This window comes from Erythranthe guttata, chromosome 11 (assembly GCF_056151865.1).
Source record: "Erythranthe guttata isolate IM_541 chromosome 11, IM_541, whole genome shotgun sequence".
NCBI classification, from domain to species: Eukaryota; Viridiplantae; Streptophyta; class Magnoliopsida; order Lamiales; family Phrymaceae; genus Erythranthe; species Erythranthe guttata.
Window position 1 is genome coordinate 7,079,621 of NC_142543.1, and position 24,382 is coordinate 7,104,002.

The 24,382-nt window shown below is 33.0% G+C and overlaps 1 protein-coding gene across 1 annotated transcript; it reads right to left on the reverse strand.

Moving 5' to 3' along the window:
* Positions 1-3,246: 3,246 nt before the first annotated feature.
* On the reverse strand, positions 3,247-4,461 carry LOC105958651 (uncharacterized). Its single transcript, XM_012982666.2, has one exon. The coding sequence runs from the start codon at positions 4,459-4,461 to the stop codon at positions 3,247-3,249; it is 1,215 nt and encodes a 404-aa protein (XP_012838120.2).
* Positions 4,462-24,382: the final 19,921 nt, after the last annotated feature.

Genomic DNA, 24,382 nt, shown 5'->3' on the forward strand with positions numbered 1-24,382 from the left:
ATAGCAAGGTTTAAATAGGGGACCTTAATTTTTATTTTTCATTTTCTTGAAAATTTGGAGGTGAGGTGGAAGAAGGAGAAGGCCGATGGTGGTGGTGATGGCTTCGGTGGAGAGAGGAGGAGAAGACAAGTAAAGGGTTGAGGTGATGGAAGAAGAAAGATGAAGGGTGTCTCTTCATCTTACTAAGTAGGGTGGAGTGTAGGATTAGTGAAAATAATTAGCATTTTGCCAAGTGTAAAGGCATGCACAATTATCACTAATTTATTTATTTAAAATAACACAACTTGCATAACAACACACACACACACAATTCGGACACACACACACACATACATATATATATATATATATATATATATATATATATATATATATATATATATATATATATATATATATGTGTGTGTAAATATACTCAAATATAGAATGCAAGTATTAGTATATATGTATGTATATGTACGTATGAAAATGTATATACGTATGCATGTAATTATGTATGCATGTATATATGTGAATGTATGTACATATATATAATCACAATATAATTCACATAAGTCACGTAATTCACGAAATTCCTAAAATTTCAATTTACGAAAATTATATTAAATCACATAATTCACACACACACACACACATATATATATATATATATATATATATATATATATATATATATATATACTCACGAATTTCACAAAATAAATCCCGTGAAATCACCACATAATAACGCACGTAATTATTCGCGTAAGTCACATAATTAAATTCACGTAATGCATAATTAATATCACGTAATAATATTACCTAAGGATTCTTGAGTTAGAAATGTTAGTTTCGGGTTTTAGGGTTGGCGGGATTCCCAATTTCCTCCAAAGTCGAGAATACAAGCGCGGAGAAGATCTTCTAGGGTTTTGATAGTTCGTTCGGATTGGCCATCGGTTTGGGGGTGATAGGCGGTGCTGAAGTTTAATCGCGTTCCTAGGGTTTCGTGTAAACTTTTCCAGAATTTTGACGTAAATCGAGGGTCTCGGTCGGAAATAATGGAGACGGGGACACCATGGAGTCGGACTATTTCTCGGACGTATAGTTCGGTTAGCTTCTCTAAACTGAACGTCATTCGGATTGGAAGAAAGTGAGCCGTTTTGGTCAGCCGGTCAACGATCACCCAAATGGCGACGGATCCCCTTAGGGTCTTCGGAAATCCTTGCACGAAGTTCATTGTGATAGCTTCCCATTTCCATTCCGGAATTAGGTTCGATTGAAGTAGACCTCCGGGCCTTTAATGTTCCGCTTTGACTTGTTGGCACACTAGGCATTCGGCGACGAATCGGGCCACGTCTTTCTTCATTCCAGGCCACCAGTACAAATTTTTTAGATCTTGGTACATCTTGGTTTCTCCGGGATGAGAGGTGTACGTGGTTTGGTGAGCTTCGGTTAAGATTAGTCGTCGAATGTTTGGATCATCGGGGACGTAAATGCGATTTTGGAATCGAACGAGACCTTCTATGGAGATTCGGAAGTTTGGATTGGATTCGAGGTTATCGCGAATTTTGAGAATCTGCGGGTCATTTTGTTGGGCTGATTTGATCGATTCTCCCAGGTTGGGTTGGACGACGAGAGCGTTGATCGATTTGCGGCTAAGTGCGTCGGCGACCGCATTTGCTTTGCCGGGGTGATAGAGTATCTCGCAGTCGTAATCTTTGACTAGTTCGAGCCATCTTCGTTGCCTCATGCTCAAGTCCTTCTAGGTGAAGAAGTATTTCAGACTCTTGTGGTCGGTGTAGATGGTACACTTTTCACCATAGAGATAGTGTTGCCAAATCTTGAGTGCGAAAACGACGGCGGCTAATTCGAGATCGTGCGTTGGATAGTTACGTTCGTACTCTTTGAGTTGAAGTGAGGCGTAGGCAATGACTTCCCATTTTGCATGAGTACGGCGCCCAAACCTAATTTCGAGGCATCACTGTAGACTATGAATTCTCCAACTTTCTCTGGTAGTGCGAGAATTGGTGCCGAGGTGAGTCGAGCCTTTAATTCGGTGAAACTAGCGTCGCATTCGGGTGTCAATTGGTACTTGACGTCTTTTCGAGTTAATCGGGTGAGTGGGGAGGCAAGCTTCTAGAAATCTTTCACGAATTTGCGGTAGTAGCCGGGCAGTCCAATGAAACTTCGGATTTCCTTTGCATTCTTCGGAATTGACCAATTCGACACGGCTTCTATCTTGTTAGGATCGACGGACATTCCTTGTTCTGAAACGATGTGACCAAGGAAAGCGACGCTCGAAAGCCAGAACTCGCATTTGCTGAACTTGGCGTATAGTTGGTGCGATCGGAGAGTTTGGAGTACGGTGCGAAGGTGGGACATATGATCTTCTTGTGTTTTGGAGTATATGAGAATATCGTCGATGAAGACAATTACAAACTGCTACAAGTATTGGTGAAAGACTCGGTTCATAAGGTCCATGAAAGCTGCGGGTGCGTTGGTTAGACTGAAGGGCATGACAACGAATTCATAATGGCCATATCGGGTTCTGAAAGCCGTTTTGGGGATATCGGATTCTTTGATTTTGAGTTGGTGATAACCGGATCGGAGATCGATTTTTGAGAAGACCGATGAGCCTTGGTGTTGGTCGAAAAGATCATCGATTCGAGGAAGAGGGTACTTATTCTTGATTGTGATTTTGTTGAGTTCACGGTAATCAATGCAAAGGCGGAGGGATCCGTCTTTCTTCTTGACAAAGTGAACCGGTGCGCCCCACGGGGAATGGCTGGGTCGGACATAACCCTTGTCGAGCAATTCTTGAACTTGGTCCTTCAGCTCCTTCAATTCCATCGGGGCCATACGGTACGGGGTTTTGGAAATTGGTGTAGCTCCGGGGATAAGATTGATTTCGAACTCGATTTCTCTATCGGGCGGAAGTCCGGGAATGTCATCGGGAAATACGTCGGGAAATTCTTGGACAACTCGAATGTCGGAAATTTGGGCTTGAGGATCGGACTCGGATTTCAGAATATCCCCTAAGTAACCGGAATAGCCTTTGTGAATGAGTTTGATTGCTTTGATCGCGGAGATGATTGGATTCGAGGTTTTGGGTTGACTTCGGAATTTTAGGGTTTCGCCGTTCGGAAGGGGAAAAATAACCGTTTTTGAGGCACAATCGATTTGGGCTTTGAATTTGGTTAACCAGTCCATACCTAGTATAACTTTGAAGTTTTGGATCGGTAAGAGGATTAAATCGAAATTCATGGGTTAAGTGTGAACTCGGATTGGACAATTGATTGTGGCTAGATTGGAGCGCATCTCTTCGCCAGAGGGAATGATAATTCGGTATTCGTAATTTAGTCGATTCGGTTCGAGATTTAAGTGCGCAATTATGTCTTTCGATATAAAATAATGAGTAGAGCCGGAATCGATTAGAGCATATATGGGTTCTTCGAGGATAAATATGATACCTGCTATCATAGACGGGTCTTGCTCGATTTGTTCTTGAGTCATGGCAAACACTCGACCGGGGACGTTCGGTGGAGGTTTCAGACAGTCCTTTACCATGTGTCCGGGTTGATGGCATCGGAAGCAACTTCTCGTTCCTTGTATGCATTCTCCGGAGTGACTCTTTCCACACTTTGGGCAGGTTGGCCTTGGCGGCGGTGGCGGTGGTCCGGTTGGTTGGCGGATGGGCTGCGTTCTTTTTCCTCGGAATGGGCGGTTGCCAAAGTTGTTCTTTTTCCATGGGCGTTGGAAATTTGGTGTCGGTCGGCGTTTGTTTTGAATTTCTCCCTCGTCTTGGGCAGCCATGAGTGCTTTGTCTACGAGTTGGCGGAAAGTCGAGGCGTCGGACATACGAATGTCTCTACGGATTTCGGGTTGGAGGCCGCGAATGAAATGGTTCTTCTTTTCCTCAGCGTCTCGAGCGATGAATGGGGCGTAGAGGCAGCCACGTTCGAAACGACGGATGTATTCGATCATTGGTAAGTCGCCTTGGCGGAGTTCGAGAAATTCTTTGAGTTTGTGGGCTCGCACGTCTTTCGAGAAATACTTTTCGAAGAATTGGACTTTGAAATCGTTCCATGGTAGAGTTTCGAGGTTTGTTCCTTCTTTGATTCCTTCCCACCAGTGACGAGCTTCGTTTCGGAGTAGGAATATGGCACAATGTACGCGGTCGCGGTCGGTCATTTGCATGTAGTCGTATATGACTTCGAGAGATTTGATCCATTCTTCGGCTATGGCGGGGTCAGTTCCACCGTGGAATTCGGACGGGTTCATTCTGAGGAATCGTTCGTATATAGCTTGAGGCGCGTTATTTTGAGGCGGGGTTTGGTTACGTTGGAGGAGTTGTTCGATTTGGCGTTGGTGGTTTTGGGCTTGTTCACGGATTAAGTTTGAGAGATTATTGATAGATTGATTGTGGTCTTGTGGTTCATTGGTGGAAGTGCTCGGGTTCCCTCGGGTTATACGTCTCGACATTATTTCTATATTAATTCACAACTAATAAATAAAGCAAGTAAAACACATAAAAAAATAATACACATACTTTACCGGATGGTCCGAGCTTCGCGTCTCGAGTAGTCTCTAAACCCGTGAAGTTCGTACGAGTATCTGTAGCACCCCACCACTAACTGCAATTAAAAGACATCTATATGAGCTATAAAGATCAGTAAGAAATCCGAGTAGATATCGAACTTTGAAAATACGTTATACCTAATATGTAATATTAAATACCCAGTCCTACCCACGTTCCAACAACACGAGACAATCGGTAAAATCACATAACTCACGAAAACACATCATTCGCACATAATCACGTACTTATACAAAATGACTAAAATGCCATTTTATGAAAATCATGAAAAACACATTTTTCGTTTTATCGGATCCGTGAAAGATGAATTTCTGTACCTGAGCAATAAACCTGTTACGAGCCCGTTTTCACTAAGTGGAATCAAACCACAACACACATCATCCTAGTTGGATACCGGCCCTCTATATCCGAGTTGTTTATTACCCGATATTCCATTAATCTTTCAATTTAAAAACCATTTAATGCAACTTTTCGAAATCATGCTTATGACCCACACATAACATCACAAATATCAATCAAGTGCCACAAAATCACACAAATATCACAATTTACCACATATTTATAATTTGGGCAAAAATCCCCAAATTCACACACATAAACACACAACCACACACGGCACACACCACATGCACAATCAGCACACACACTCACACATATTCAGCACACACACATGCAGCCAACACATTAAACATCACCATTTAATATTAAACCATGCTTGCAAAGCAAGCACCCCTTTTTCACCTTTCATTAAATGAACCTATTACCACATCTAGGTAATAATAAATTGCAGCAGTAATAAACACATCCATGGAGCCATTTAAGGTATAAAGTCTCAACTCTCATCATTCATAGGTATTAAATCAAAGACATTAAAATAGAAGTACAAAACATAATAAATGACATGCAAATTGTCCTAATTTCGAAATAATAGCAAACTAATTCCAAAAATTCCCAAATTAAATCCTAGAACTCCTAACTGATCCAAATTCTAATTTCTGAAATTATTTTAAATTTTCACAAAGTTTCGAATTTTCATGAAATTAAAAACTCGAAAATTCCATTTTTCTTTTAAAATATCCAAAACTCTCATGTGACCTTGATTACGTTGAAAACTTTGTAAAGAAAACTTTTCCCCATTTAATACTTGCTGGAAAAACAGATTCAGCTCTAGAAATGAGAGATTTTTCGGAAATTGCAGTTTTGACCCAAAAGTTTCAAGATTTGCACATGCAACCACACTAAAAGTTCAAAATCCACTATTTCATGAAAAACCCCTAACAATCTGAAATTTTACTCTATTAGATGCAGAAAACGAAGTTGAAAAGTTACTTTATGCAGAAATTTCGAAAATTACACATTTTACCCCAAAATCTCTAGATCTATACATGCAAGACCACTAGAAGTTCAAAAATCACTCTTTCTTACAAAACTCCTTTAAATCCGAAATTTTTGTTCAATAAATGCTGGTTAACAGTTTTGAAAACACATTTAGGACTGACTTCTCAAAAATTATAGCTTTTACCCAAAACTTTTGAAGATCTACACATGCAACCCCATAAAAGTTCAAAAATTCATTTTTCTTGAAACCCCTTTTTGAAATCCGAAATTTTCAATTCTTTTGGCCAATAAAAGTTGTATCTACCCACTACCAACATAGATGATGCATGCAAGAACAAGAAATGAACAATAAACACTTTTCCATTTTTCCCCAAAAAGCCCTAAATTTTCGAAATCACTCCCAATCTTTTAGAAAATTTTGAAAACCATTTTAATACTATTGACGCCATTTAATTGCAGCAAGAAATCGGAATTTCTTACCTTAAAATCGAAGAGAAGAAAACAACCGAAGGAAGAGAGGATTCACGCACCAAAATATAACCAAGCTACTTTGATTGTGAATGAAATGGTGTGAGCTTCAAGGAGGGCTGAGTTGTTTTCTCCCGTAAGGAGGCAAGTAGTTTTAATGGTGTTTTTGGAGTAGTCTATAGCAAGGTTTAAATAGGGGACCTTCATTTCTATTTTTGATTTTCTTGAAAATTTGGAGGTGAGGTGGAAGAAGGAGAAGGCCGATGGTGGTGGTGATGGCTTCGGTGGAGAGAGGAGGAGAAGACAAGTAAAGGGTTGAGGTGATGGAAGAAGAAAGATGAAGGGTGTCTGTTCATCTTACTAAGTAGGGTGGAGTGTAGGATTAGTGAAAATGATTAGCATTTTGCCAAGTGTAAAGGCATGCATAATTATCACTAATTTATTTATTTAAAATAACACAACTTGCATAACAACACACACACACACAATTCGGACACACACACATATATATAAACATATATATATATATATATATATATATATATATATATATATATACTCAAATATAGAATGCAAGTATTAGTATATATGTATGTATATGTACGTATGAAAATGTATATACGTATGCATGTAATTATGTATGCATGTATGTATGTGTATGTATGTACGTATATATAATCACAATATAATTTACATAAGTCACGTAATTCACGAAATTCCTAAAATTTCAATTTACGAAAATGATATTAAATCACATAATTCATACATATATATATATATATATCTACTCACGAATTTCATAAAATAAATACCATGAAATCACCGCATAATAACGCACGTAATTATTCGCGTAAGTCACATAATTAAATTCACGTAATGCATAATTAATATCACGTAATAATATTACCTAAGGATTCTCGAGTTAGAAATATTAGTTTCGGGTTTTAGGGTTTTCGAGTTTTGGAAAGGTGGGGTGTTACATTCACACACACACACACACACACACACACACACACACACACACACACACATATATATATATATATATATATATATATATATATATATATATATATATATATATATATATATATATTTTTTAAGCCATATTGGTTATTGACACATACATGCGAAATTTCTCCAAATTTCCAAAAGTATATGTCAAATTTTGTTTTTAATATATTTTTCGGCAAGTTGGAGTCAACAATTGAAAAAACATTCGACATATATGTGTCGAAAATTGTAGGCAGATTTTAAAAAACAAAAACTTTGAAATCGACTTTGAATCTCTAAAAAGATATGGATACATACTTTAGTGGGTTCTCCTTGTTCGTAAGCTACCATTTTGTCGCCATTTGACTCAATTTTGCAAGTCGTGTGAGGTTTTGATTTCTTTAGTTTTGAGATATTTTAGGAAGGTTTGTTGTGAGGAAGAAGAAGAAGGAGAAGGCGAAGGTTGAGGAGTTTGTGAAGGAGAGGGGTTTGAGAGGTTTTGTGTGTTTGATATTGAATAAAGAAAAATGAGATTTTTAATATTTTTGTGGTATTGATTTTCATTAAGGGTGTTTATGTCATTACCTATTTATTGTCTATTTTTTTTTTTTTTTTTTGTGGTATTAAAGTGAGAAAAAAAAATTGGTATTATTTTTAGTTTCCCCCTTCGGCTTGTGTAGCGAATTCTTGTCTTTATTTACTTCCAATTCTACATCATGGGCTCTTCAAGCAACTGAGTTGCACTGACTTGTATCATTTCAAATGCGAACAACTTCATCAAATTCACACGCTTTCTCTTTTTCCAATTCTTCATCCTTGAGCTTGTCAGGATCGTATAAGTTGAAGTTCCATCTTCTTAGGGGGTTCATTAGAGAGATAAATTCTCTGATCTTGCCGACGATTTGAGTAGCCACTTCCGTATTATCTTTGGAAATCGTATTTGAGTAGCCCCAGATTATGAATCCTGATCAAAATACTCATCGTAGGTGTTTCGTACATCGCGGGATCTGCATCTGGGGCCAGATCTTGAAAGAGTAGGGCGTTCTTATCCATCAACCATGGGCAACCACCTCCCTTCGCGTGTTCATAATCAAGGACGTGATAAAAAACAATTATGAATTTGTTTGGTCCTATGGGTCGGAAATCCCATCTTTTCACCGACTTAAGAAGACGTATGCGGTATGACATTGTCTTTGATCGAGTGGGACGAGATCTCCCTTGCGCAAACTAATCTGCCAACCAGTTGAAAAGTTTGGGGCTGAACCCTAGCCTCACCAGTATTGACGCTGATAGTCACTCCTTCCTTCTCTTCCTCAGTGAGATGGAAATTTATGGTCATAGCCTTTGAGATACCTTCCATATTTAATGATTAGAGATAGACGAAGACACAAGTAGCAAGTAAGACCAGCCCAGCGCCGCCATCAATAGGATTCTGGAGAGGGAGAGTGAGAAAACAATGTTAAAAAAAAATAGAAAATAACGAGTATAGAAAAGTCAGGCACAAAGTAAGGAAATAACAAGACCCTAAGCTCCCATTTGGTTGGCAAAATTAGGCCAAATTAACTAAATAGTAATGTTTCGTTTGATGTTTGGTTTATTTTCCCGGTTGACCCGCCAAAATAATTTTGTCAAGGCTTATCTTGGCTAATTGGAGATAACTAATTGGACCTTGAGAGGTCCAATAAAATTATTGTACTATGACAAAATTGTCCTTCTAGTTTCCATCTATTTGTCACAATCACATATTCAATTAATTTTTTTTGAAATTATTAGTATAAAATATGTAGCACCCCCTTCTTATCGGGCGATAAATCGAACCGGTTTATCGGATATTCATTTATCTAGCGGAAGCAAAGGATCTCTTTGTAATTTTTTTTAAACTTTGGAATGGGACTAAAACGCAATTATAAAAAAAAAAATTCCTTCTTTAATACTTTTGTGATTTTCGAAAAACTTTCTTAGGAGTATATTATACGACAAAATGTTTCGTTTGAAAACCCATTTCGAAAGGAGGATCTTAATCGAGTGCTACACTATCTAACAATCTAATTTTGGTTCAAAAAGAAATCAGAGTTTTTGAAAGGTATTTTGGTGAATATCCCGAGAATTACTAATAAGACGTGAAAATAGCAAATTTACTAAATGGACTATTCTATAATAAGAGTCGAGTACGATCCATACCGGATTTGAGTTCGAAAGGTACGGAAAAGTAAATATTTAGGTTTAATATTACATCACCAAAAGAAAACCAAAATATTTAGCATCGTTAATAGGCCCTCGTACAACTTCCAAAAAACCCGGGCAAGACCTCAATCCGCTACTCGATCAATTCCGGTGGAGGGTTACTAACACTACTACCTGCAATTAAAAGGCATATAAGCTATAAAGCTCAGTAAGAAATCCGATTAAATATCGAACTTCGAAAATCCGTTTTATATATATAATATTATCTAGAAATCCTTACTCACATTCCAAGCAACACAAGCCAAATAGTTAATCACATAGTTCACGAAAACACATCATTCACACGTAAACATGTACTTATGCAAAATGACTAAAATGCCCTTTATATGAAAATCGTGAAAAACACAATTTTCGTTTTATCGGATCCGTGAAAGATTAATTTATGTACCTGAATAATAAACCTGTTACGAGCCCGTTTTCACTAAGTGGAATCAAACCACAACATTTCATCCTAGTTGGATACCAGCCATCTATATCCGAGTTGTTTATTATCCGGCATTCCATTAATCTTTCAAATTTAAAAACCGTGAATTGCATCATTTTTTAAATCATGCTCATAATAATTATATAATCCACACATAACATCACAAATATCAATCAAGTGCCACAAAACCACACAAATATCACAAATTACCACATATTCATAATTTGGGCAAAATCCCCAAATTCACACACATAAACACACACAACCACACACGGCACACACACATACACATTCATCACACACACACACACACACACACACACACACACACACACACACACACACACACACACACACACACACACACACACACACACACACACACACACACACACACACACACACACACACACGTATTCGGCACACACTCATGCAGCCAACACATTAATACACCACCATTTAATATTCAAACCATGCTTGTAAAACAAGCACCCCTTTCCATCCTTCATTTAATGAACTTATTACCACTTCTAGGAATAATTTCATTTCAACAAATTCCAGCAGTAATTAAACACATCCATGCAGCAAATTAATGTACAAGATCCCAAATTTCATCACTCATAATTATTAAATCAAGGACATGGAAATTAAAGCACAAAACATAATAAATGGCATGCATAATGTTCTAAATTCGAAATAAAACCAAACCAATTCCAAAAATCTTCAAATTAAATCATAGAGCTCCTAACTGATCCCAGTTTTAGTTTCTGAAATTATTTTTAATTTTCATAAAGTTTCAAATTTTCTTGGAATTAAAAACTAGAAAAAATCCCTTTTTCTTTTACAAATCCAAAACTCTAACATAACCTTAATTACTTTGAAACATTTGTAAAGAAAACTTTTTCCCCATTTAATAGTTGCTGGAAAACAGATTCCAAAATTAAGAAATGACAGATTTTTCGGAAATTACAGTTTTGACCCCAAAGTTTCAAGATTTACACATGCAACCACACTAAAAGTTCAAAATCCACTTTGTCATGAAAAAACCCTAACAATCTGAAATTTTAATTTAACAAATGCATAAAACAAAGTTAAAAAGTCACTTGAGGCAGAAATTTCAAAAATTACATGTCTTACCCCCAAATCTCTAGATACATGCAAGACCACTAGAAGTTCAAAATCACATTTTCTTGAAAAACTTCTTTCAATCCGAAAATTCTGTTCAATAAATGCTGAAAAACAGATTTGAAAACACATTTAGGACTGACTTCTTCAAAATTACAGATTTGACCCAAAAATCTTTCGATCTACACATGCAACCCCATAAAAGTTCCAAAAATTCATTTTTCCTACAACCCCTTTTTGAAATCCGAAATTTTCAATGCTTTTGGCCAATAAAACTTGTATCTACCCACTACCAACACAAATGATGCATGCAAGAACAAGAAATCAACACTAAATACATATTTTCCATTTTTCCCCAAAAAGCCCTATTTTTTTTCGAAATCACTCCAAATCTTTTAGTAACTTTTGAATATTATTTTGATACTATTGATACACTTTAATTTCAGCAAGAAATTGAAATTTCTTACCTTATAACCGAAGAAAGGAAAAACAACCGAATGGGAGAGCTTTCAAATACCGAAGTCTAGCCAAGCAACTTTGATTGTGAAGGAGATGGTGAGCTTCTAAGAGGGATGTGTTATTATCTCCCGTGAGTAAGCAAGAATTCTTGATGGTGTTTTTGGTGTAATCTAAAGCAAGGGTTAAATAGGGGACCTTCATTTTTCGTTTTGGGATTTTGGAAATTTGAGGTTCAGGTGGAAGAAGAGGAGGCCGACGGTGGAGGTGGTGGCTTCGGTGGAATGATGGGAGGAAGACAAATAAGGGGTTTATATGTTGGGAGAAGAAGAATGAATAGTGTCTCTTCATCTTACTAATCATCTATTGTGTGTATGATTAGAGGAAATGATGGCAATTTGCCAAGTGGAGAGACACTAATTTATTTATTTAAAATAAAACCCAACTTGCACTCTCACATATACACACATATTCAGATACATACATACATACATATATATAACGGATTGGAAGAAAATGAAACCCAACTTGCACTCTTTCACGGATGTATAATTCGGTCAACTTTTCTACACTGAAGGTCATACGGATTGGAAGAAAATGAGACATTTTGGTAAGTTGGTCAACGATTACCCAAATGGCGTCGGATCCCCTTCGGGTCTTCGGAAATCCTTGCACGAAGTCCATTGTGATAGTTTTCCATTTCCATTCCGGAATTAGGTTTGATTGAAGTAGACCTCCGGGTTTTTGATGTTCTGCTTTGATTTGCTGGCACACTAGGCATTCGGAGACGAATCGGGCCACGTCTTTCTGCATTCCAGGCCACCAGTAGAGCTGTTTAAGTTCTTGGTACATCTTGGTTTCTCCGGGGTGGCAAGTGTACGTGGTTTGGTGAGCTTCGGTTAAGATTAGTCGGCGAACATTTGGGTTATCGGGGAAGTAAATGCGATTTTGGAATCGGCCGAGACTTTCCTCGGAGATTGGGAAGTTTGGATTGGATCCGAGGTTATTGCGAATTTTTAGAATTTGCGGATCATTTTGTTGGGCTGGTTTGATTGATTCTCCCAAGTGAGGTTGGACTATGAGGGCGTTGATTGATTTGCGGATAAGTGCGTCGGCGACCACATTTGCTTTGCCGGGGTGGTAGACTATCTCCAAATCTTTTAAGAACTTTTGAAAATTATTTTGATACTATTGATACCCTTTAATTGCAGCAAGAAATCGAAATTTCTTACCTTCTAACCGAAGAAAGGAAAAACAACCGAAGGGGAGAGCTTTCAAATACCGAAGTCTAGCCAAGCAACTTTGATTGTGAAGGAGATGGTGTGAGCTTTTAAGAGGGATGTGTTATTATCTCCCGTGAGTAAGCTAGAAGTCTTGATGGAGTTTTTGGTGTAATCTAAAGCAAGGGTTAAATAGGGGACCTTCATGCTTCATTTTGGGATTTTCTTGGAAATTTGAGGTTGAGCTGGAAGAAGAGGAGGCCGACGGTGGAGGTGGTGGCTTCGGTGGAATGATGGGAGGAAGACAAATAAGGGGTTTATGTGTTAGGAGAAGAAGAATGAAGAGTGTCTCTTCATCTTACTAATCATCTATTGTGTGTAGGATTAGAGGAAATGATGGCAATTTGCCAAGTGGAAATAAAATAATTTATTTATTTAAAATAAAACCCAACTTGCACGGTCACATATACACAAATATTCGGATGTATATATATATATATATATATATATATATATATATATATATATATATATATATATATATATATGGGCGAATAGCAAAAAGGCCCATCGCATGGGACTTAAATGCACATTGGCCCACAAAAAAAACAGTCTCTCAATTAAACCCATCTCCATGTCTTTAATCTAAAATACCCTCCATAATATAATTCTTATCAATTTCATCCATTATGCTCCAACTTCCTTAATATTACAAATTGACCTCGGATTTAAACAAATATATCACCTTAACCCCCAAAAAAAAATTTTTGGCCAGATTCCGGAGTTGACTTTTTTTTTCACTTTTTTTTTCCTGAATTTCTTTTCCGGCCGGTCAACCACCGTTGACTGCCGGTCTCCGGTGTTGACTATTGTTTACCTTTTTTTGTTTTCGATTTTTTTTTTCTTAGAAAAAAATATTTTAATTAATATTACTGTCTTGGCTACTAAATTACTGTCTCAGACAGTAATATTACTGTTTGGGACAGTACTATTATGAATATTATTTTCCCAACCAGTAATAGTATTAATATTATTGTCTAAGACAGATAAATTACTGTTGGAGACAGTAATTTAGCAGCCAAGGCAGTAATATTAATTTAAAAAAAAAATTTAAGAAAATAAATTTCAAAAAAAGAAAAAAAAGTCAATTAACAGTTAAATCACGGTCTCCGACAGTTAAATAGCTGTCAGAGACAGTAATTTAGCAATAAATACAGTAATATTAATTAAAAATATTTTTTTTAAGTATAAAAATTCAATTAACATTTAAATTATTGTCTCTGAAAGTTAAATAACTGTTGGAGACAGTAATTTAGCAACGAATACAGTAATATTAATTAAAATATAAAAAAAAAACAAAAGTCAATTAACAGTTAAATTACTGTCTCCGACAGTTAAATAACTGCTAGAGACAGTAATTCAGCAGCGAAGACACTAATATTAATTAAAATATTTTTGAAGAAAAAAAAAAGTCAATTAATAGTTAAAGTAATGTCTCCGACAGTTAAATAATTACTGGAGACAGTAATTTAGCAGCCAAAACAGTAATGTTAATTAAAATATTTTTTTTCAGAAAAAACAAAATTATAAAAAAAAAAAAAAAAAAAGTCAACTCCGGAGACCTGGCGGTCAACGGCAGTTGACCTACCGGAAAAAAAAAAGTCAACGCCGGAGACCGGCGGTAAACGGCGGCGACCGGCGGTCTCCGGTGGTGGCGGCTCAAAATTGGGGTCAAAATTGAAATTAGGGTTAAAATTGGTTAATTGATGAAATTGGGATAAATTGGGGTGTAAATCATGAAATTGGAGTTGAATTGAGTTTCAATGAATTGGGGATAATTTTGGTATATATATAAAAGGATTTTCCTTATTTGCAAATAAGTTTGAATGAGTTGGATTTATTTAAAAGACAAAAAATTGAATGTCCCTCTTTTAATTAAGTGTCATTGTCATGGGCCTATTTGCCATTTGCTATATATACCCCTAGAATGGAAAATATATAGGGATAGGTTCACCCCTAAAATTCTTCATTTGAGATACCCCCTGGAGATGCAAAAGTACTATTGTGCCCTTAAGTGCATTTTTTCGCCCAACAACATATAGTATTTTCGCCCCTACATTCAGCATAATGCTGAACTGCATTTAGCATTTTAGGTTTGCATTTATCATTTTTATAGATTATTTTAATAAAAAATATAAATTCTTATTTTATTATAATTTTTTATATATATCCTATTTTGTATTTTGTAATTTTTTAATTTTTTTAATTTTTAATTTTTTTAATTTTTTTAATTTTTTTAATTTTTTTAATTTTTTTAATTTTTTTAATTTTTTTAATTTTTTAATTTTTTAATTTTTTTAATTCTTTTAATTTTTTTTATGTTTTTAATTTTTAATATTTTAATTTTTTTAATTTTTTTTGATAAATTTACTGTACTGAATTGATTATATATGACTACACTATACCATAGTCATGTATAATTATATGTAATCATGTACTGTCTTTTTACCCCAAAATTAATCTACACCAACAACAAAATTCACAATTTAATCTTCATATTATAAATCAACTAACCCAAAAAAAATGAAAAAAAACACAATCACATGCATATAATCTTGAAAACATGAACACGCATTACTATCCATTAAAAAACACATAACATACATATAAATATATGTTACTACACGTGACTACAGTTATATACAATTATCTATAGTTATATAAGTGGCATAAGTCTGGAGTACTGTAGCATGAATCCAACTTTACAAAGGCACTTCATCGAATTTTATTCTCTGCATGTCATAAAATTATAATAAAAGCAAAACCTGCGACAAAAAAATACGAGTTAAATAGCAAAATGGAACATGCGAGTTAGATTACATGAAAAATACAAAAAAAACATGATTTTTTTTGTTGATAAATTTACTGAACTAAAATCGACTACAAATGACTATAGTATACTACAAGTCCTATATATAGTCATATATAGTTACATGTAGTCATGACTATACATGACTGCATGTGACTGACTATATATGACTTTAGATGACTAAATATAACTGTATATTCACCTGACTCAAATCACCCATGTAAGTAACCACTGCTGGTTAAATTTTCATTACAGACAAACAAAGCTCTCACACTTTAGGCATTTCGAATCATCTTCAAATAAATACAAAAAATAAATTATAATATGATTTATAATAAAAAATCAAATTAATCCAAAGAAAAATATTTTAATATTAATTGTTCACAGATCTTCAAAAACATAGTAGATCTGTGTTTTTTTTTTTTTATATAAATGCGGTAAATATATACAAATCGAACACCACCAATTCCAGATCTGAAATTCTAGATCTGACTACACATCGTTGGATCACAATTTAAATTTTTTGAATTTAGTTGATTTTCATAAAAAAAAACAATAAAATAAGGTGAAATAGTTAAGAGAATTCAGATCTTAAAAAATAAATTAAAAATGGATGGACATTCATAAGTTAAAAAAAATAACTTAAAAAAGTGAAGTGAATGGTTCAGTACCGAGTTCAAGGCGGTTGGAGGAGCAACGACGGCCGGCACAAGGCCGTGGCGGAGCAGCGACGCAAGGCGGCGGCGGAGCAGACGGCGGCAGCGCAAGGAGGTGAGGGGAGCAACGGCGGCGGCGGCGCAAGGAGGTGGGGAAGCAACGGCGACGGCGCAAGGAGGTGAGGGGAGCAACGATGGAGGCGGAGGGATGTGGGCAGAGAGAGAGACTTAGAGAGAGATATGAAGAGAGAGAAAAAAAGAGAAGAGAGAGAGAGTTAGAGAGAGAGTTGAAGAGAGAGAAAGTGGGTGGAGGGGGATGGCTGATGGATGTGGAGTGGAAAAGAAAAAAATGCTAGGGTTTAGGATTTTAAATTATAATTAAAAGGGCAAAACGGGAATTTTAATTTGTCTAGGGGGGTCTGTCAAATTAAGATTAGAATTTGGATTTTTAACTAGAAAATAAAAATTTATAGGACCTATCCCAATATATTTTCAAAATTAGGGGGTTATCCCTCATTTCCCCTATATATAATCATACTTTAGTAATATAATTCACGTAAGTCACCAAATCATAATCTACCAAATAAGATATGTAATAATTCACATAAGCCACATAATTATATTCACGTAATTCACATAGTTAATATCACGTAATAATATTACCTAAGGATTCTCGAATTAGGAATATTAGTTTCCGGTTTTAGGGTTTTGGAAAGGTGGGGTGTGTTACAAAATAAAAATAAATAAAATTCGGAAAAGAAATTGAAAATAATTTCGGAACTCTTTTTTCGAAAAATAAAAAAAATTATAAAAAAATTAGAAAAAATATTTTTTTCAACAAAAAATATTAAAAAAATTTAAAATATAAATTTTCTTTTCTGAAAAATAAAAAAAATGTTTTTTTTCGAAAACAGAAAAGTATCAGAAACACCGAAGGAAACAAATTCGGAAAAAACAGTGTTCGAAATAAATAATAAAAAAATATCGGAAAAAAATTGAAAAATAATTTACTTTTTACGAAAATAATTTATTATTTATTTATTTATTTTTTTCGAAAAGAAAACTAAAAATATCGGAAATATTCAAGGAAGAAAAATTCGAAATATAATTTTATTTTTCCAAAAATAATTAAAAAATATTTTTTCTTGAAAAAAAAAATCGGAAATACTAAGAAAAAAAATCAAACAAAAAATTTAAAAATACTGAAGAAAAATAATAAAATAGAAATATTATTTTTATATTTTTGTTCTCGATTTTTTTTCTTTAGTATTTCCTATTTCTTTTCTTCAGTTTTTCCTACTGTTTTTTTTTTCGAAGAAATTTTTTTTTTTTTTTTTTCGGAAATACTGAAAAAAAAATTGGACATACGGAAGAAATTAAATATTTTTATATATTTTTTAGAAATACTGAAAATAAAAATTCGGAAATACTGAAGGAAAAAATCGAAAAAGAAAATGAAAATAATTTTCTTTGGGGTTTTTGTGCATAAGTCCTGACTAACCATGTTTATTATTCTAGGTTCAGGGGCTATGTCTCTTTCGCCAATAAGACTATCCTTTTAATATGTATTAACAATAAAGGAAAATTTAATATGTATATGGCAAAATTACCCCCAACCATTTACACCAAATTCTTAATTGTAACCCCAATTTAATCAATTTTCACCACAAAAATCCAATTTTGATTTTTTTTTTCAAAAAACATTTTTTTTTTCAGAAATTAGTTTTTCGCCGTCAGTTTCCGCCGTTGACTTTTTGATTTATTTTTTTTACGCCCACCGCTAAACGTTGACCGTAATTGTGCGGTCATTAACAGTAATTATACTCTCAATGATAGTAAATTAACGTAATTATACTGACACTGACAGTACATTGACGTAATTGTACTATCGTTGACAGTACATTTTATGTAATTGTACTGCCGTTGACAGTACAATTAGAGTCAACGACAATATTATTATTTTTTTGGTTATATTGTTTTTTTAATTTTGTCTTATTTGTTGACAAGTTAGCGTAATTATATTAGTGTCGTTGACAGTAAAACAACTATAAACACAATAGTGTCACTGTCAACCACGTTAATATTATTATTTTTTTGGATTTTTTGTTTGATTGAATGATTGACGGAGTAACGTAATAATGTTACTGTCTACTATTGTAATATTACTGTAAACACAATAATATTACTGTGGTTGACGGTAATATTATTGTTCTTACAGTAATATTACTGTCAACTAAAGTAATATTAATTATTTTGGCTTTTTATTATGTTTACCTTTGTTGAACAGTCAACATATTAATATTACTCTATTACACAATAATATTGCGATGACGGACGAAATTGTGCATAAAATTGTGTTTTGGGTCAAAATTGAATCATTTGTAAAATTCGGGGTCAATTAAGTTTAGATTAAATTAAAGGATGAAATTGGAGCATATTAAAATGGGATGGGCTATTTTAGTCTTTTACAAACCTCGGACCATGTGTAAATTTTTTTATAAAAGAGCTTGTTGTCTGGACCCCTTTAGATATAAGTACCCATTTTCTTTCTACCCAAAAAAAGAATCTTTTAGAAAAGTAAAAAGAAAATATCGGAAAACTTAAAGAAAAAAAAAATAAAAAAAATTAAAAAAAATCAAAAAAAGAATATTGTTTTTGAAAAAGATAAAAAAAATAACAAAATATAAATATGAAAAAGAAGAAAAAAACTATGTACAATAAGAAGGGTAATTCGGTCATTTTAAGTAATCTGGTTGATGTTAAGAAAATCAAACATCAAACACAATTAAATAATTACGAGATAAAAAATTCAAAATTTAATAACAAACATCTTATAAAATAATAAGCCTATTCTTTTATATGGAGAATTATATTTTCTTTGCTGATCTTATCTTGGAAACCAAACGAGGCCTAAAAGAAAAAAAATACGATTAGAAAATTGATTAAAGTAATTGCACACGATCCAATCGGCTATATCCTTGGAAGACAAGGTCAAAAGGTTACGGAGATAATTGTAGAGAGCTTCAACAAAGGCCTCTCGTGGAGAGAAAAAAAAACCCTAAAACGAATATTTATTCCCTTACTACATTTATAATAAGTTCAAAAGTCTTTATATTTTGTATAAATTTAAAAAACTAGAAAAAACGTTAATATCACAATTTATATTCAAATAACTACTATATCCCATCATATTAGTTTGGAATTTTCTTGGAATTAAAAACTAGAAAAAATCCCTTTTTCTTTTAAAAATTTGAAACTCTAACATAACCTTAATTACATTGAAACCTTTGTAAAGAAAACTTTTTCCCCATTTAATAGTTGCTGGAAAACAGATTCCAAAATTAAGAAATGACAGACTTTTCAGAAATTACAGTTTTTACCCCAAAGTTTCAAGATTTACACATGCAACCACACTAAAAGTTCAAAATCCATTTTTTCATGAAAAACCCCTAACAATCTGAAATTTTAATTCAATAAATCCAGAAAACAAAGTTAAAAAGTCATTTGAGGCAGAAATTTCGAAAATTACATATTTTACCCTAAAATCTCTAGATCTATACATGCAAGACCACTAGAAATTCAAACTCACTTTTTCTTGCAAAACTTCTTTCAATCCGAAAAATTTGTTCAATAAATGCTGAAAAACAGATTGGAAAACACATTAAGGACTGACTTCTTGAAAATTACAAATTTGACCCAAAAATCTTTCGATCTACACATGCAACCCCATAAAAGTTCCAAAAATTCATTTTTCTTGCAACCCCTTTTTGAAATCCGAAATTTTCAATGCTTTTGGCCAATAAAACTTGTATCTATACACTACCAACACAAATCATGCATGCAAGAACAAGAAATCAACACTCAATACATCTTTTCCATTTTTCCCCAAAAAGCCCTAATTTTTTCGAAATCACTCCAAATCTTTTAAGAACTTTTGAATATTATTTTAATACTATTGATACCCTTTAATTGCAGCAATAAACCGACATTTCTTACCTTATAACCGAAGAAAGGAAAAACAACCGAAGGGGAGAGCTTTCAAATACCGAAGTCTAGCCAACCAACTTTGATTGTTAAGGAGATGGTGTGAGCTTCTAAGAGGGATGTATTATTATCTCCCGTGAGTAAGCAAGAAGTCTTGATGGTGTGTAATCTAAAGCAAGGGTTAAATAGGGGACCTTTATTTTTAATTATGGAATTTTCTTGGAAATTTGAGGTTGAGGTGGAAGAAGAGGAGGCCGATGGTGGAGGTGGTGGCTTCGGTTGAATGACGGGAGGAAGACAAATAAGGGCTTTATGTGTTGGGAGAAGAAGAATGAAGAGTGTCTCTTCATCTTACTAACGATCTATTGTGTGTAGGATTGGAGGAAATGATGGCAATTTGCCAAGTGGAAAGACACTAATTTATTTATTTAAAATAAAACTCAACTTGCACTCTCACATATACACATTGGTCCACAAAAAAAACAGTCTCTCAATTAAACCCATCTCCATGTCTTTAGTCTAAAATACCCTCCATAATATAATTCTTATCAATTTCATCCATTATGCTCCAACTTCCTTAATATTACACATTGACCTCGGATTTAAACAAATATATCACATTGACCTCTGCCAGAATCACACGGGACTTTCGGGATGCAGGAAATTCGACTTGTCCAACTAATTCTTCTCTTTCTTTTCTTCCAATTCCATACCGTAGACATCTCAAATATTATATTCAAGACTATCATCTCCAAGCACAACTCGAATAGCCTCTTTAAACTCGTACGCTTGCGCTTCTTAAAATTCTTCATCTTTGAGCTTGCTAGGATCGTATCATACTCCCCCTCCTTTAAAGAATTCATCCTCGAATCGGACAAATATAAAAAGAAAGGAGCATAAGGAAACAGTGACGAAATTGAGCTTGAAGGTCTTGAACGTGCACAACCCAATGTATACGCGAGTTTAGAATGGTGATCGGGACGTCGACTTGAAGATCAAGTTATCTAATTTATTTACGCACGTTTTAATATTATGATTTTATATATTTTTATTATTTTAGAGTTCTTTATTGTTAGGATTTTCTTATTTATATGTTTCCTTATTATAGATTATGTAGGAGTCCCTTTCCTTGTGAAAAAAAGGTCTTTTTAGCACTTATCAATAGGTTGTCAATTTGCCTTATTTTGATGGACGAATTATAATGATATTTTGAGTATTTGTTCTACAGCAACTTTGGGATTTTTACAAGTGGATAATTGTAATTTTCTTAGCAACATAATATTGGTTTTGGTTCTTTATAACCACGGGGTCAATATTTCACCTTGTGAATAATGGTTTCTAGCTCTTTATAGCTATGGGGTCATTATTCCTTGCTTCCGCCAATCTAAATCCTTCGTTTTTGGATGTCTTCGATCTTGCTTCCGCGTAAGGTATTGGGTCTCGTAACAAGTTCTGATACGAACCCCGTGAATAGTAAAAAATAGTAATATTATCTAGCACATTAATATTAACACAACAAAATCATTATGTTAGATAATAAATTATTGTGTAATACAATAATAATATTATGTTGATTGGTCAACAAAGACAAAGATAATAAAAAGCCAAAAAAATTAATAATGTTGTGGTTGACAGTAATATTACTGTAACGATAGTAATATTATTGTGTTTTGTAACGATAGTAATATTATTGTGTTTACAGTAGTTTTACTCTCAACTACAGTAATATTACAACAGTAAACATTGATATTATTAAGTTGACCATTCAACAAATCTACAAAAATAAAAAATTCGAAAAATAAATAAATAAAATTGATGTGGTTGCTAATAATATTATTGTGTTTACAGTAATTTTACTGTTAACCATATAAATATTACAATAATAGACAATAATATTATTACGTTGACCGGTCAACAAATCAAACAAAATAAAAAAGGTAAAAAAATAAAATAATATTAATGTGGTTGACAGTAATATTATTGTATTTACAGTAATTTGACTGTCAATGACAGTAATATTACTGTCACCGATTAGCCGTGGGTGGGAAAAAAAAGCAGAAAAAATAAAAATAAAGTCAAAGCCGAAGACCGGCTGAAGAAAAAAAGCAGGAAAAAAAAATCTACAGCGTTAACTGACGGCTGAAAAAAATGTTTGAAAAGGAAAAAGTTAAAATTGACTTCTCGGGTCAAAATGGATGAAATGAAATTGAAGTTAAATTGGTGTTACAATTAAAATTGGATTTAATGAGTTGGGGTTATTTTTATCATGCACATTAAGTTTGCATTTATTTATAAGACATATTAAATGGATGAATTTATTAGCAAAAGGAGATATATCACCCAAACTTAGAATAATAACAATGATTGGTCAGAGATCTCCTCGCAAAAACCCCTTAGTTAATTGATGAAAGATTCTATATTTTGCTTTTAACCACATATTTGTTCGTGTTACAATTGAATAATTAAAAGGGCACAGTTCACTTTGCATCCCCTAAGTTATGGCTTATGTCGCATACCCCCCCCCCCCCCCCCCCCATCTTCTTCATTTTTTTCCAACATAACTTATCTTGCAAGCATTAGTTGGATGACTATTTAAGTAATTGTTTACCTAATATTAATATTTTATTAAGTTGAGTATATTTTCTGTAAGTTATAATGAGAGATCATTGTTTTAAAAAAAATTAAAATCCATCGTGGAGATTTGTTTGCGGAGTTTGAATATATATATTAGGGGTTCGACTTGTACATTGAGTGAGATGTTTACCCTAATTTGATCTCCCATTTGGAGATGCTTGGTTTAATTAAAGAAATTAGCTATCCAATTGCTAGGTGTTTTGGTTATGATTATTATATAAAATTGAGATTATAATAACAACTAGAGGTGGACATTATAATGAAGTTAAGAAGAAAAAAAAAGAGCAAAGATGAACTATTTAAAATGAAAAAATGAGGAAAAATAAAGGTAAAACAATAAGGCAGATATAAACTTTGAACTCTTACACAATAAGGATAAAAGGTTAAAAAAAAAGGCAACATGAAAGTCAATAGGCGATGTGAGCATATTCAAATAGAATACAAACATGATTCATCCCATAATTCAGGGGTTTAAAGTGAAATTTACCCTAGTCAAAACATAGAAAAGAAAAATTAGTGAAACAAATTTATTAGTCTAACTTATGAATGAAATAAAAAATGGAAATATAATTAAATTACTCTATTTGTATATAATGGTGTTTAATTTTTTTTTTTTTTTTTTTTATGTATTAATTGATGTATAATTAAGAGGCTCTTTGATATAACCCCTTCAATACTTCTTTTAATAGGGAAATGCTCAAATTATTTTGCACCATTTGAGAAAAACCCACTTCTAATTTCAACCACCTATTTTTCCAATTATGTCCCTCCACCTTATACACTATCCGCCCATGACCCATCAGTCGTATCTTTCTTTCTTTCTTTCTTGTTTTTTTTAATTATTATTATTATTATTATTATTATTATTATTATTATTATTATTATTATTATTATTATTATTATTATTATTATTATTATTATTATTATTATTATTATTATTATTATTATTATTATTATTATTATTATTATTATTATTATTATTATTATTATTATTATTATTATTATTATTATTATTATTATTATTATTATTATTATTATTATTATTATTATTATTATTATTATTATTATTATTATTATTATTATTATTATTATTATTATTATTATTATTATTATTATTATTATTATTATTATTATTATTATTATTATTATTATTATTATTATTATTATTATTATTATTATTATTATTATTATTATTATTATTATTATTATTATTATTATTATTATTATTATTATTATTATTATTATTATTATTATTATTATTATTATTATTATTATTATTATTATTATTATTATTATTATTATTATTATTATTATTATTATTATTATTATTATTATTATTATTATTATTATTATTATTATTATTATTATTATTATTATTATTATTATTATTATTAT

What these genes read in the sequence shown, in the direction of transcription:
- LOC105958651 (XM_012982666.2), bottom strand. Translation starts at nt 4,461, where the DNA reads ATGTCGAGACGTATAACCCGAGGGAACCCGAGCACTTCCACCAATGAA.